This window comes from Garra rufa, chromosome 3 (assembly GCF_049309525.1).
Source record: "Garra rufa chromosome 3, GarRuf1.0, whole genome shotgun sequence".
Classification (NCBI taxonomy): domain Eukaryota; kingdom Metazoa; phylum Chordata; class Actinopteri; order Cypriniformes; family Cyprinidae; genus Garra; species Garra rufa.
In genome coordinates, this window is record NC_133363.1 from 42,260,204 (window position 1) to 42,277,280 (window position 17,077).

Consider the following 17,077-nt stretch of genomic DNA (forward strand, 5'->3'; position numbering starts at 1 on the left):
AATATCATGTTATTACTAGAAAAGATGCTGTTTTAGCGGGAAAAGGTGTTAAAACGACAACATCTCGTTATTACGAGAAAAGATGTCGTTTAACAAGATGATTTTGTTGTTTTAACGACATAACATTGTTATTATGAGAAAAGATGTCGTTTTAATGAGATAATTGTCATTTTAGCAACATAACATCATTCTTACGAGAAAAGATGTCGTTTTAACAAGATCATTTTAACGTTTTAACAACATAACATTTCGTTATTATGAAAAAGATAACATCACGTTAATTTGAGAAAAGATGCCGTTTTAGCGAGAAAAGATGTTACAGCGACAACATCTCGTTATTATGAGAAAAGATGTAGATTTAAAGAAAATAGATGTTAAAACGACATAACCTCTCATTACGACAATTGATTGGAAAAAATAATATGTCACCAATGCGTCACCATCATTTTCATAAGTTTTCCATCTAATAATTACTTTTAAAAAGTCTTAAATTTAGTTTCGGTAGGTCTTAAATAGTTCTGGTCACATTTCCGCTAAAATATCTTCAGTCTTCAATACTTAATTTAGGTCCTGATGGAAAATATCAAGTAAAGCATAAAGAAAACGCCCTTCTAACAGGGTCTTTAAATCCATTTTGACCGCTCCCAGCACCCATACCGTAAGTGCGTGATTAGACGCGCATGAAAAAAGTACAGCTGGCGTGATCGTGTATTTTCAAGACGCGACTGGAATGACTGTAGTGTCTGACGGACTGAAGATTTTTTTTCTCCCCCTGCGGTAGTTACTGCGTCTTCAGACAGAATCACAGTAGCGGAATACAGGTTCAGCAAGCTGTTTTCTGTATATAATGGTCTCAATAATATACAGGGGTTAGACAATGAAACTGAAACACCTAGTTTTATACCACAATCAGTATGGTGTTGGGCCTCCTTTTGTGGCCAAAACAGCATCATTTCATCTTGGGAATGACAAATACAAGTCCTGCACAGTAGCCAAAAGGATTTTGAGCCATTCCTCTTGCAGAACAGTGGCCAGGTCACTATATGATGCTGGTGTAGAAAAACATTTCCTGACTTGCTCCTCCAAAACAGCCCAACGTGGCTCAATAATATTTAGATCTGGTGACTGTGCAGGCCATGAGAGATGTTCAACTTCACTTTCATGTTCATCAAACCACTCTGTCACCAGTCTTGCTGTGTGTATTGGTACATTATCATCCTGATACACAGCACCACCTTTAGGGTACTATGTTTGAACCATTGGGTGCACATAGTCAACCTTCACACTCCGCTCTTACTGGTGGAAGGTGCAATTAGTAAAGACTGGCCACCAGGCTGAGCAAATGTAGCCATGAAACCTCCAACACTATATTGGCCAGTGTTTCAGTTTCATTGTCCAACCCCTGTAGGTCGAGCTAGCCTTCGAGATACTTTTAAAATGTTTTTTTTTTTTTCTTGCCCAACCGAACAAACAGCCTGATTAAAACTGAAGTGACAAAAATAACCAGCAAAGCATCGAAAGGCAAGAAAGATTCCTATTTTAATACATAAGACGTAAACAGCAATTGATAATGGATAGTGTATTTCTGGTCTATTTGTGACATACTTTAAAACAAATGAGCGTAACAGCACACATAGAGAAACTCCAAAGAAACACACTGAGGCAACAATTGAAAATTAATAGTTTATTTATAACATGACGTAGTTCAGTAATATACCAAGGCTTTTTGCTGAATAATCTCACGATTACAAATGTTACATTAATTTTAGTTTAATAAAATAGTTAGTCAAGTAGTTACTTACATTTTAGACAAAATATGTACTGTTTTGTTCTGTTTCACCAATGAAAATAGTTCCAAACAAGGATGACAGCAGAAGTATAGCACATTCTCCAAGCAACGTTTTACTACTAAATGATTCAGCTTTTGGCTCGAATCAGTTGAAATAACTCAATAACTCACTCATTATGTGACTTACCGCCACCTGCTGGTAGTTTAGTATGTTTAAAAGTATGCATCCCCACCCTAACATTTCTAATTTGTACAATCATAAATGTATTTAAAACATTAATCTCATAACATCTTTTATTGCACTTTTAATTTTGCAGTGTAAATGATGTAATCTGACTGCTAACAGCCATATAGAATTTGATAAATTGTAATAATTTAAAAGGTGATGCATACATTTCAAAAGTAAAAAAAAAGGCCTTTATAAAGGTAAATCAAATATGCAGATTTAAGATGTAAAAGTTAGTAGAGCACTGATGCAAATATTGTTTACATCACCAGATATCTTTAAGTGGTACTTTTATGGGGATATTTTGTGTGGAATAGTCTCTGCTGATGTGAAAAGTTCACTGTATATTGTAGTAATAAGTATAATTTATGACAGCCATGAAATATTGTTTACTTTTTACATTAAACAAATTAAATATTACTCATATGCATGTAATATAACGTATATTTCCATTACAGGTTTAGGTCTTAAATTTCATAAAAGGTGGTATTAAAAAGGTCTTAAAAAGTCTTAAATTTCACTTGTTCATAACTGCAGATACCCTGTTTTATGTCAGCTTTATTTCAATATTCATTATAGTTTTAGTTTACATTAACAACACTGGAAAACGGCATGATATAATGCAGCTTCAGTTTTTTTCAAGATCTGTTTCCATGTTGTATACGGAATGTGGTAAGCTAATGTATAATCAGGAATTGTGTAAGCTAAATTAGTTTTGTTTACATAGCTGTATATTGCTGTTCATCGATTCCAGAGTTACTCATTTGCGCAATGTAATTTATTACATTTGGAGTCACCTTACAGAGGGCTTTAGTGAAGGCAGCCGCTGTTTGTGTCATTGAAGGACATTTTTAAGTTGCTGGTTGTCCTTTTCCAGCTACAGTGTTATGACAACCACGTTCGGACGCCACCAGTCGAGGTCAGTAGGACACATTGTCCTGCATTCTTCTGATCTAGGACGTGTTGTGTCTGCTATAAAAGACACTCAGCTTTCTGTTTATCTTTGCTATTATGTTTCCCCCCCTGCTGTTTTGGTTATGATCATGTCTTTGGGAATGAAACGTGATTCCTTGTCTGTCGCTATAAATGTTTTATTGCCCGGGATTTTGTTGTGGTTAAAGAGCTTGTTTACGGCGTGAGAGAAAATCAATTCCATCGAGGTAAAAATTTATAACAGCAAAGATAGAGAAATGCTTTTCATTGCTAAAAGAAATCAATTGGGAAAGACAAGAAGGCTGGGACAGGCATTGCCCTGACTGGAGTGAAAAGAAGCAGGTAGACAGAGAGAGAGAGAGAGTGCAGGAGTGGATAAGTTGGAATCTCTGAGTCTGAGCAGCATCATTAGCTAATTGACTCATAAAGTGGAGCAGTGAGCAGAGAGTGAGTGTGTTCCTCTTATTGACTTATATACATTGCTAGCCAATATGTGTAGACACAACATCAGTTCTGTGTATTTTTAAAGGATTGCACACAAATTGTATAATCTTGTTTTACTTTTTAGTGTGTCATTTCTGCATGCTTCTCTTGCATCACCAAACTGAATGACAAAACCCATTTTATAAATGAGTAATAATAATAATTATGTGAGCATTGCTCATGCCATGATGTTGTGTGATGATGTGTGGTTGCATAGGGGTTGCGAGTGATTCTAAATAGAGTGTGGATTGGGCTGCATTTTTCTGTCCGAGCCCGGCCCGCGTCCGACAGAGCAGTAACCGAACCCGACCCGAGCCCGACAGGCATTAAGATATTTATGTCCGAGCCCGATCCCAGCCCGACACAGTTAAAATCTAAATTTTTTCTCATACTAATGACACATGCACTTTTTTGTGTGGAAAGCCCCCTTTAATTAAGCAACTGCAGGAAGGCGTTCGGAAATGTCAACAGATGAGAGCATCAGCGCACACGGGGCAAAAAGCGCCGTTATAACACAGGCGCGCTATCGCGCTGATGTGACCGAGCCCGACCCGAACCCGAGCATCCTTTCTAAATATCTGTCCGAACCCGGCCCGGCCCGTCGGGTACCGTCGGGTATCGGCTCTGGTATCCATCCTCTAACAATATATCTATAACAATAAATATATATTAGCATCCACACCAACAGACATTTATATAACGTTGGGTTTACATAAATGTACACTGCCATTTTGTAATTTATGCTCATTTCATTTATGGCTGTTAGTGTTTTTATCGTTCATCAGCTGGAGGAAAAAAAAACACTTATTCCAATGATATGTGATCCTGAACCATGAAACCAGTCGTAAGTAGTACGGCTATATTTGTAGTAATAGCCAACAATACATTGTATGGGTCAAAGTTATTGATTTTTCTTTTATGCCAAAAATCATTAGGATATTAAGTGAAGATTATGTTCCATGAAGATATTTTGTAAATTTCCTACTGTAAATGTGTTAAAACATAATGTTTGATTAAGAATGTGCATTGCTAAGAACTTAATTTGCACAATTTTAAAAGCAATTTTCTTAATATTTAGACTTTTTTGCACCCTCAGATTCCAGATCTTTAAATAGTTGTATTTGTATAAATCTCAATTTCAACAACTTTACCCTTATGACTGGTTTTGTGGTCCAGGGTCTCACAGAGTTTTTCTGTGATGCTATTGTTATAGTTTTGGTGTGGAATTCTCTTTTCTCATAGTATTTGAACTATTATTAAAACTTTACAGTTATAGTTATTGTTACATTTATCATCCTTGTAGTTATTGTCTATACCCTGGGAATCAAACCCATGATCTTGGTGTTGCTGGCACTGCTGTATAAGCTACAGCAGCATGCATACATTAAGTTCATGTTGCTTCATCACTAAATGACACTCTATGAGATTCTTCTTCTTGTTTCATCATCCACCCCTGAAATATCATAAATCTGAACAGCAATAACACACCTCTCCTGAATAAATCTATGTGATTGTTGCTCTGCACATTAAACCGGGATAAGAGAGCGTATCGAAAACAATTACACAATTCACCTTAATGGTGTTTTATTGTCAGCTCTTGTGTGTACATCATCTCCGATACCTAGCAACAGTTTTTTGAAGGTGGAAACATTAAAAGCATGTTTAGCAACCTTTGTAATGTAGTTGTTTATCTATGTGGACTGGGGGATTCTCCGCCTGCCAACAGGCAACCCAGCTTCCTCAGAGAGAGACAGGGAGAAGCTGACCTTCAGGAGGTTCAGAGGGAGGATCGATTATACATTTAACAAACTTGTATGTGCACACATTAATCCAGGCAACCTCCCCAAACGTGTCATACGCTCTCAATGACATGTAAACATACACATTTAACATTTGCAAACTCATTAGCTCGTCCTTTTGCCCTCAGCTCTCTTTTGTACATATTTTCATGCTCTCATGGACCTCCACTGAGACACACGCTGCTTTTACATGTATTTGGAAGAAGAGCTCAGGCTGTTTTAATTTTTTAAGTCAATGCTTTTCTCATGCACTTTTTATGAATCTGTCATGGTACTTTCTTAAATATGTGGCTGAGACTGACACGGAAGAGTAGAAATTGTTGATAAAGTATTCTCGTAGCTTCATAAAATTAAGGTTGAACCACTGATGTCCCATGGACTATTTTAGTGATGTCCTTTTATACCTTTCTGTGCTGCTTTACCATGTCAGTTGCATTGCTGTCTATGCAGGGTCGAAAAGCTCTAGGATTTCATTAAACATATCTTAATTTGTGTTCAAAAGATGAACGAAGGTCTTATGGGTTTGAAACAATATGAGGATGAGTACTTAATGACATAATTGTAGTTTTTGTACATTAGCTTTTGAAGAGCGCTTTGCTTGTAAGAGTGTGTTGGATTCAGTTGATGTGCACATATAATAATAGCAAAGATGTGAGTATTTGTAAACAAGCATGAGTGTGTTTGAGTTTTTAGTGTGCTTTAGTTTTCTTATAATCAGCTTTATTTGTTATTGGCCATAACATATAACACAATATTTCAGTTGAAATATTGGTGCATCCCTAAAATGAAAACATACCTGTGGGGACTTTTTTGCAAGATACGAAATACGTACCACCATGTACATTTTGTGACATGTTTGATGTGAAATGTTCACTGAGTGGCACTAAAAGAGTGTTAATTTTTTTCCCGAAACAGATGAACGTACATATGGTACGTTTTATGTGATGTTGGTTTTGTGTGTTTCACCGCAGTTCTGACTTGAATTATTCATTAGGTGAATTGTTCATTTATTTTGCTTTACCTAAACCTACCCGATAGTATGAACAAAAGCGAATGTGACGTAAAAATATCATGTTTTTCATGTGATTTGTACCCAAGGATTCTGCATCGTAAGTCCAATTCTGTACCAGCTGAGCTACCGAGCAAGCTTATGTGAAGAAAGTGAAACATTTGGAGCTGTAACGGTGTATGAAAACGATTATAAGTGCTTGCTGTTTTACTGCCTCTAGTGTTCATTTCTGTTGGAAACTGCAATGATATGTACTTATTGGTACGTATTTCACGTCCACAAGTATGTTTTCATCATCTAATTGAATCTTAACAAGATTCTGATTTCATGATATCATGGCATTATTTAATAGTGGATCATTGTCAAACATGAGAGTGCTTTCTGTATCAGTGCAGGTTTGCAGACATGTGTTAGAGTGCTGCAGTCAGAGCGGAGGTCATGCGGTTCAGTAGCTGCAGGAGCAGAGGGTGGGGTCACTGCCTGCTCCATAAACATAAAACACTATTACAGCAGTAATCAAAATGCCACAGTGACCCGCAGTCAAATCACACAACACCGGCCAGCTCTTAGAAGGACTTTGAAGGTGGTTATATATTATGCCTGCATTTCACATACCATGCATACATGCATGTGTGAATGTGTATTATAGCTGAGTTTGTTTGATATTGGTAATCTCGTACTTTGTACTTCAAAGAGGGGCTTCATTCACTGAGGGGCTTTTTTGTCCTGGTTTCAAGTTTGGTCTGTCATGTTTATATTGCTGAAATGCAATAAAACTTTGAGACACAGTGATGCACATACTCATGAATGCAGATTTGAATCCGGCCTATTTTGGGATTTTCTGTCCATCTACATTTCTGTCCAATCTCTACTATGTGGACAGTGCTCACCATGTTTTGCAGCTGAGCAGACAAAAACAGCACGCTCATTTCTTCCCTTTCTTTCCCTCTTTTTAAACTCCATTATGCGCTTCTTGGTCATTACCCTTTTTCCAACCCATGCAAAATGGAGCAGGCTTTGGCCTTGACCCCTGACCTCTCCTGCAATCAGTCATTTCCACCAGGCTTTCACTGAGTGGCGAGACAGCTAAGCACCCCTGCTTCATATGCCTCTCCCCTACCTAACACTCCCCTTTCCCACCCCCTTCTCATCTTTCCATCTCTCTCTCTCTCTCCTCTAGAGGACTGTGAATAAGGGTGACCACCCCATTCAAGAGGCACTGCTCTGTGACGACTGTGCAAACATGCTCTCAGTGTGCTTGAATAGCAGCCCTCCTGTTTCAGGATGCTCTCTGTCAATCTGAGGAGAGGCTGGAATTTATAGACAGATAGAGAGGGTGCAGATGGTCCCAGCATACTGTGTGCTTTTCCTCTTCAGACATCAGTATTCTGAACAACAATAAAGCAATTTTGTAGAAAGCAGAATCGGAATGCACAATAATGTTTTTCACATTTATTGGTGTCAGCCAGAATTGGAAATTTAATTCTACATGGTCATTTCCTTTATTTTTTGCATTTAAATGACCTTTGCCATCATTTAATGCTCACATAAAATAAATCTTTATTGTTAATTGTAATCTTTTGTAAATTAAAATGATTGGCCAATTTTTTCGCAAGATGCGAAATATGTACCAATAAGTACAGTTATAATTACAACTCAATAATTACTGTTTTTGCATTATTGTAAGGGGTAGGTTTAGGGTAGGTGTAGATGTTAATAAAACACAATCTAATTGATTTTTTTTTTTTTTTTATATTCTACTGAACATTTTATTTATTAGTTTCTGACTGCAGCTGTATCCCTTCTAGCCACAACTCAATGTTTCGCTTTCCAGACATAACACGCTTGCTTGGTAGCTCAGCCTGCATGAAATTGGACTTAAGATGCAAAAACATTGGGTACAAATCTCATGAAAAACGTGACTCATGATGAAAGAGCTGGACGAAACAAGCTCAAACGGCATGCCTCTGATTGCGTTTTTACATCACATTTGCTTTTGTTCGAAGTATCGGGTAGGTGTAGTGCAGATAATACATTATTTAAAAATGTCATGGAGCATTAGAGTTATAGTGCCACTCAACTGAAAATTCAAGTCAGAACTGTGGTGACGCTTACAAAACCAACATCACATATAGCGTACCATATGTACGTTTATCTGTTGTGGGGAAAAAAACGAACACTTTAGCGCCACTCAGTGGCCATTTCACATTGAAAATGTCACAAAACGTTCGTATTTCGCATCTTGCGAAAACATTCCCACAGGTACGTTTTCGTCATGAGATCAGGCTCTGATTGGCCCAGGGTATGTTCACACTTGTAGTTGGGTTTGTTTGGTCCATTTGGTCCGGACCAAAAAGGTAAATTATACATTTGGTCCTGGTCCGCTTAGCTTTCACACTGGCATTTTTGACAGCAAACCTGAAGATATCGGACCTAAAGGCATAGTGATACGTTCACAACCCAGTTGGTTTGTTTCACTGAACCAAATATGACAAGTGTGAACTCACCCTCAGATTGACTTTGATATTGGAACATGGGAAGTCTTGGAGTCAAAAAGGTTTAGTATGTTTTGAGACTTAGTGAGCCTAACTGACACTGACTGTGCTGCTTGTAGGGAGACTAATGTTTGTCGCAGTTCCTCAGAGAGCAGAGATGACATTATGAAACTTGCTTGACAGTTTGGTCCATAGAGCCCAATGTTGGTGGGTATGTTGTGAAGTCATGTCATGCTGGTTTGGAATTTCAAAAACAGCTGGATTTTTATTGGCAGCTCTATTTGTGTGTGAGGTAGCACAGAACAAGTGGAAACAGTCTGAAGCTGCCAGCCAGCCCTGTTCATTCACATCGAGATTCAATAGATTCTTCCATCAGAGCTCTGTTAGCAGGTTTTACAGGTGGTTTAAACACTCCATACATTAACACGTAATATGCAAGCCTTCCAAGTTGGTGCATGTGGAAGCACCCAAAGACGTGGTTTAGTGATGCAGTTTGGCAGAGGAGAGTACATATTGTTCTCTGTCTTCCTAATTAGCATTTACATTTATTCATTTAGCAGACTTTCTTTATCCAAAGCAACAAACAATGGATGATAATAAAAGCAGAAGGGATTAATCTGAAGGAGAATGTAATATGCTAATACGTAGCACTGCAATTTCAAATTTCCATAAGTAACAGAGCAAAAATGTTACAGTTGAGGCCAAAAGTTTACACCCCCTTAATTTTACCAAAATAAGAGGGATCATAAAAAACAAAGTTATTGTTTATTTAGTACTTACCTGAATAGGATATTTCACATTAAAGATGTTTACATATAGTCCACAAAAGAAAATAATAGCTGAATTTATAAAAAATGACCGCGTTCAAAAGTTTACACACCCTTGATTCTTAATACCTCAATGATCCACAGCTTTTTTTTTTTTTTTAAGTAATAGTTGTTTATGATGTATATAACTGCCTGTGGTTTTTCTGAAAAATCTATGAGGTCCCACAGATTCTTATTTAAATACTTATTGTATTTAAACCCTTTCCAACAATGACTGTATGATTTTGAGATCCATCTTTTCACACTGAGGACAAATGAGGAACTCATATGCAACTATTACAGAAGATTCAAACACTCACTGATGGTCCAGAAGGAAAAAATTATGCATTAAGAGCCAGGGGGTAAAAACTTTTGAACAGAATGAAGATGTGTGCATTTTTCTTATTTTGCCTATATATATATATATATATATATATATATATATATATATATATATATATATTTATATATTTATTTATTTATTTATTTATTTTTTGCAGGTCAGTACTATATATACTGTATAAGCAATATATTTAGGCAAAATCATATAGTCATTTTTGGAACGAGTGCAAATACACAAAAATGCTGGAAAACCAAAGAATTACTACTTTTTTCTGAAGAACAGCTGAAACACAGCTGTGGATAATTCAGGTAAGAACACCGTAATAAGAATTGATTTTTATCTATTTTTTTTTTTTTTCTTGTAAGCGTCTATTATGTGAAATATCTTATTCAGGTCAGTACTAAATGAACAATAACATGCATTTTGTATGATCCCTCTTATTTTGGTAAAATAATTACCATTTAGCAGATTCTGAAAGGGGGATGTAAACTTTTCATCTCAACTGTAAGTGCAGAAAAGCCTAGTTGAAAAGGTCTCTTTAGTTGTTTTCTAAAGATTGTGATGAATTTCACTGTTTGTGCGAAGGTTCATCCCATCAAACTGAGCGAAAGTGACCTCTTACCACATTCTGATTCTGACCACCAGGCATCGCCAATTCAGACAATTGAATATAGCATAGAAATTGAGCCAGCTGCACCTCACTGAGCAAAACTGACCTCAGTAACCTGATGACAAAAGTGATCCTATCTCATACCATCAAGATGGGAAAAAAATCTGCTTCTGTGCACACGTTGGTACAGTAAATATAGAAAAGCAAGTGTTCAATTCTGCATAGTGCTGTAGTGTCTGTATGTGTTAAGGGGAGTGAACATGTAAGAGAGATGTTGGCAGGTTGCTTTAGGCTGATGGTGAGACACAAAGAATATAAAGAAAGAGACTAGCTAGCATGTAAAAAAGCATATTTAATCTCTGGGACTAGCTAGCATGTAAAAAACAAACCTTGCTTGTAAGCTACAGGCTTTTAAAATAAATGAATGCATACTCAGTGTACTACGCCTTTCTATTTTCCCATTCACTCTGAATAATATCACAGCAATATTATAACACCCCTACCATTTGTCCAAGAACACAAACCGCATGCAAATATATCATAAAAAAGAAGGTGGAGCTTAAAAAGAAAGAGTCACAGTAGGCTGAGGGCTCTTATTTCCATATCCTGCCCCTTTAAGTGGTAAAAATTCATTTTTTTCAGGGCTTTGGGATTAAGGGAGGTAAAAAAAACACCTGATTATATATTCAGCACTAATAATGCTCCCCCCATTGCACCATCACTGTATCCCCCAGCAATGAAGGGGAGCACATAGGAGAAGGTGTTTTAAAAAAAAAAAACACAGAAAGAGTGAGAGCGGAAAAATAAGGACTAGTGAGAAAGAATAGAAAGTGAAGAGGAGGATTCAGAAGGGAGGAGTTTGACAGATGGTTGGGTTTGCTTCATGTTAATGAGCACCCAGAGATGGTGGGTGCATATGGTTTGTTTTTTGCCTCTGCTTTATTCATGCCAGTTACATCATTTACACTGGGAACAAGGTTAGACACTTATGTAAGTGCGCATGGTGAGACCTGTTATGTAGGACTATTTTGTGCTATTTCTGCTTTTTTTTTTTTTACAAGATATAAACATTTCAAAACATTGTGATTTTTTTTTTCTGGGGGCAATTTTTTTAAATTTTGTACAAAATATGATCTTTTCAAAACAAATGTATTGGTTAAACATCAGAGCGTGCTAGTGTGATAAACAGTGCAATTTTTCATATTTTATTTAATATTAACAAAATTATCAACAAATAATGTTTTTTTTTTCACTCAAAAACAGAGGTAGGTAAACTCAGATTAATGAGGCCTACCAAAAAAATTTGTTCCAAAAATAAACACAAACCAGTCCTAATTGAAAGAAAACAAGCGGACAAAAATATTTATACCAATATTTGGTTATAATATTGCATAACAAGAGATTTATAAGCTATTTGGTGTAGGCCGGTCATTTTTGACTGGGAACACCATAAGTGTGATTTTTTTTTTTTTTTTTTTTTTTCTGGGGGCAATTTTTTTTTAACTTTGTACAAAATATGAGCTTTTCAAAACAAATGTATTGGATAAACATTAGACCGTGCTAGTGAGATAAACAGTGCAATTTTTCTCATATTTTATTTAATATTGTCAAAATTATCAACAAATAATGTTTTTTTTTTTCACTCAAAAACTGAGGTAGGTAAGCTCAGATTAATGAGGCCTACAAAAAAATTAGTTCCAAAAATAAACACAAAACCAGTCCTAATTGAAAGAAAACAAGCTGACAAAAAGATTTATAACAATATTTGGTTATAATATTGCATAACAAGAGACTTATAAGCTATTTGGTGTAGGCCAGTCATTTTTGACCTGGAACACCACAAGTGTGATTTTTTTTTTTTTGCAATTTTTGGAAATTTTATATAAAATAAAAGCTTTTCAAAATAAATTTCTTGGTTACACATAAGAGCTTGCTGGTTTGATAAACAGTCCAATTTTTCTTCAAATATTATTAAATATTGACAAAATGATCAACAAAGAATGTTTTTTTCACCCAAAAATGAGGTATGTAAGCTCTGATTAATGTGGCCTATGAAAAGTCAGTTCCAAAAATAAACACAAAAATATTGATACCAATATAATGTGATAATATAGCATAACAAGAGATTTATAGGCTTTTTTTGTAGGCCGGTCAATTTTGACCGAGAGCACCACAAGTGTATCAAGGTTGAATAAAATAAACAAATGTTTCTCGAAAATTAACAATTTTTGCGGTGGAAGTAGTTATACCCTGTGTGAACAAAGTCAGTATATCTTAGTCCAATGCGGTAACATTAAGTAACATTTTTGGGAGAAAGAAAATTCTCTCCGGGTCAAAATGACCCAAACACAAACTCGAGGTTAAACTATTAGTGTTTTGAAAGGGTAACTTTATGCGACTGTTAGATGACACCTGATCTAAATGTAAAAATAGTGAAAATAAGCATGAACAACTAAATCCAATATTGTTTTTGTTTTTTTTTGTTTTTTATCCGCTGATATGCTGTGAACATAATGTGCATCCCTATTTTAAACATTACATTTTTCCCACTCAGGTTAAAATTCTCTCTCTCTTTTCTCTTCTCCTAGTACTCTGACCATCTATGGAGTAACCCAGGATGATGAGGCCATATATCAGTGTATTGCTGAGAACAGTGCTGGCTCCACACAGGCCAGTGCCCGTCTGACCGTGCTGTGGGCTGACGGGCTGCCAGGTGTGCCCACAGGCGTCCGTGCAGAAGTCCTTTCTCCAACCTCCATTCAGGTGTCCTGGAATGAGCCCACCCAAAACACTCAGGACATAATTGGATATGTGCTGCATATCCGCAAGACTGCTGGTAGGAAAACTGCTTATGAACCTAAACACATACATACACACGCAAGCATGCAAAATCAAATCAAAATCTAATTTACTCAGCTCTTCTGCAGCATTGAATGTAAAGCGCTCCTCAGAAAATCAATACTTTATTTAAAGTGTAAATGTAGATTCCCTCAAACGTTATGAAATACGTATTTTATTCAATCTTCACTCCAGGCTCTCTCATTATGGAAATCATTGAGATTTAGAGTCGATAGCAAAATGCTGCTTTTTTCCTGTTGCCGTCATTTGTGGTGGAAATTTTAAATCTATGCGGCATGACAGAAAGACACAATTTATGTATGCTGTTATAAAGCTGTTTTTTGCATAGTCAGGCAACTGTCTTAATCTCTCTGCCAGAGTATACATGACACAATGTGCAATCTAGTATTTAAAGAATTGAATGCATGTCACGCACCACCTCTGTCTTTCAGATCAAGAGCACAAAGCCAATTGTAGTCTGATTAACATGTATACATGCTTGATGAAGCTGAGCTACAATGGCATTGTCTGTTTTTTATGTGATATTTTAAAACACAAATTGCTGTTATAGTCCACATAACATCAAACCTCTAAACGTACTTGGTGGTAAAAGGTTTCAGAGAGAAGCCTGAAGCCTTTTTCTGAAAGCGCAGCATGAGAATGGATATGTATTCAGATATCAGTCCCTCTCTCCTGGGAAGCTTTAAAATTGCATGTTGATGTTTATCTGTGCTGGAGCAGATTCAGCTGAACAGCTGATCTAAGACCTATACTGAAGTGCTCTTAAGTGTCCTCTGCTACGCTTTTTCTTTTTCTTTCTCGCTGTGGTGTTAGTATGACTATTAGCCACTGCAATTTAGATTTCAGATATGTCTGTAGCATCTCTTATCAGCTGGAAGTCTCACTTCCTTACAGCGCTGTGAGATGTTTTGGAGTCTGAGCCGTTCATAATATGAACGTTCAATATATGATCACTTACACCAATCTGGCATGAATAAATAATGATAATGTAACATTTACTGCAGCCGTAAATGTGACTAAAAGAGCTGCCAGCATTAAGAGCTGGGCAATTGTTGCAGTTAATCCTTAATTTTACTCACACCTATGCTTTTAGGGCCTTATGAAATCTGCTATATATTTTCTAAATTTCAGTTTTATTTTTTCCAATTTCTGTTTTTTCCATTTTAATCTTTCTAGACTCTGTTTTAATGGTAAATTAATGAATCTTAATGCAAAAGCATGTCTCATTAATTAAAATTGTGACACTTGCACAATTTAACAGCGAATTATGAAATGTTTAACAATTACATTTTTAAGGCCCTATGAAATACATGTATTTCTTAAAATTTTTTCTTAAATTCAGTTTTTTATCAAATTCTGTTTTCCATTAATTTTCATTAAATTTAAATAATGAAAAGCATCTCTGAAATGTACACAATTTAACAGCAATTTAATAAATGTTTAACAAAAATTACATTTTTAAGGCCCTATGAAATGAAAAAAAAATTCTCAATTCATTTTTATTTTTTACCAAATTCTGTTGTTGTTTTTTTTCATACATTTTCTGGATTACAGTTTCATTACATTTTAATAATGAAAAGCATCTCTGAAACTTACACAATTTAACAGCAATTTATTAAATGTTTAACAAAAATTTAATTTTAAGGCCCTATAAAATACATTTCAAGTTTTTTTTCTCAAATTCAGTTTTATTTTTTACCAAATTCTGTATTTTACATTAATTTCCTAAGTTACAGTTTCATTAAATTTTAATAATGAAAAGCATCTCTGAAACTTGCACAATTTTAACAGCAATTTATGAAATGTTTAACAAAAAATAAATTTTTAATTTTGAAATTTTTAATTTTTTTTTTAAATTAATTTATATAAAAAAGAAAAAAAAAACTATTTACTTTATTTTTTTTTTTCCAGAAAGACTGTAATGTGTATTTATATTTTTCTGGTTAATAAATTCTGGTAAATAATTTTTCTGGTAAATATTCTTTAAAAAAAAAATATTTTAATAATTGTATTAGTCTGTACTAGTACTATTTACTAGTACTATCATTACATTGAGTAACATATTTCTGTCACAGTTTCTTCAAGTTAATCCAAACTTTTATTTTGACGTGTTGCCATGAAGACCTGTGAAGTTTCTGTGTGTATATGATATAAAGATATTTTTCTCAAAAGGAATTGTGAAATGCTTCTGAAGTGACAGTTCTAGAGATTATGTTCATGTGTTCATGTACCATATTGAGGTGGCAGAGGCTGAAAACAAATGCAGGATTTATATTTAAAAAGTGTTTTTGCATCTTAATATTCACAGACACTAGCCTATATCACATTTTGATTTGAGTGTACTGACCTAATTCTGAATTATTCATCCAAAATTTGGCAAATTCCGTGACATTCCACGTTATACAATAAATTAAATTTTTATGACTTGTTCCGTCTGCGTTTTCTGTGTCGTGGAAGTCATAAGGCCAAATCGCTCTCTTGCTCCATTTTTCTCCATTTGTTCTTCTCTCTCATACCATTTTTGGTGTTTAATGATGGTCTCTCTTGGTCTCTTGCTTTCCTTCTTTCAACCTTCACGCTTTACTCTCAGACCCAGTAGAGATGGAGTACCAGGAGGCTGTGAGTAAAATGACCCTGCAGCAGGTAATCGGAGATCTGGAGCCTTCCACCAGCTACAGCTTCTATGTGAAGGCTTACACGTCCCGTGGAGCCAGCAAAGCCTCTGAGACGGCTGTGGAGAGCACTCTGGGAGAAGGTATAAAAACATATTTAAACAATCGTGCACACACGAAGCTACTGTTATTGCATAATTGTATAATTCCCAGTTATTTAAAGTTGCTAATTGTGCCGGCGGTAATTAACTGAAAAACACATTCTCTCTTTTGAAATGTCTTAACAATACTGCATTTCCCTCAGAGGTGTTTTTGACACAGTGTAGGCTTTAATTCAAGGTTGTTCAGGGTAAAGTTCCCACCTGTTGTATTTTCTCTTGCTGATAAAATACATTCCGCCTGATCCTTTGTGTTTGCAATGCCTACAGTCCCTGCACCACCAGCCTTGTTTACAAAGGTGATTAATTCAACGGTGGTTCAGGCCACATGGGAGCCCTCCACTAAGATGGGCCAGCAAGAAGGATTCAATCTTTACTACCGTAAGGTTCTCGTCCCCATCTTTACCGGACCCCTTACCTTCCCACGTAATGTGACCCAGTACAACATCACTCAGCTGGGTATGTCTGGCCATGGTGGGCTTTATTAACAAAAAATATGAGGAGAAAAATAACACAGAATTTTTTAGGTTTTTGTCATTTTATGTATTTTTGTTACATTCAGTGACTGCAATGGGACACTTAATGGATTATACAGTCAAACCAAAATGTATTCAGACACCTTCAATTTTTCTCACATTATCACAGTTTATTAAATTTTTGGTCCCAAATTTTTATCAGTTTTACTGGTAGTCCACTGTATTTGGTGGAAGTTTTGGGTATAATTATGTCACAGTTTACTTTATTTTGCTATCCTCACTTACATAAATTAACTATATGGTCCTATAGTGACCCACTAGTACAAAAATATAAAAAAAATATATGTGGTGTCTGAATAATTTTTGGTTTGACTGCATTTACATAGAATTTATTTCATTTTCTGCTTGTCATTTCAAGACTCAATATTTTTTTATTATTACTATTATTATTATTTTGGTTGTTTAACATTTAGCCTGTT

At 35.6% G+C, this 17,077-nt stretch overlaps 1 protein-coding gene across 1 annotated transcript in view; it reads left to right on the forward strand.

Annotated features, from left to right (window-relative positions):
- Window positions 1-17,077, forward strand: part of igdcc3 (immunoglobulin superfamily, DCC subclass, member 3) — a 113,810-nt gene that overhangs the window by 94,000 nt on the left and 2,733 nt on the right. Inside the window, exons 8-10 of the mRNA XM_073837527.1 lie at window positions 13,082-13,329; window positions 15,943-16,107; window positions 16,393-16,581. Of these exons, the coding sequence (XP_073693628.1) occupies window positions 13,082-13,329; window positions 15,943-16,107; window positions 16,393-16,581 (602 nt within the window). The remainder of the gene's footprint in view (window positions 1-13,081; window positions 13,330-15,942; window positions 16,108-16,392; window positions 16,582-17,077) is intronic.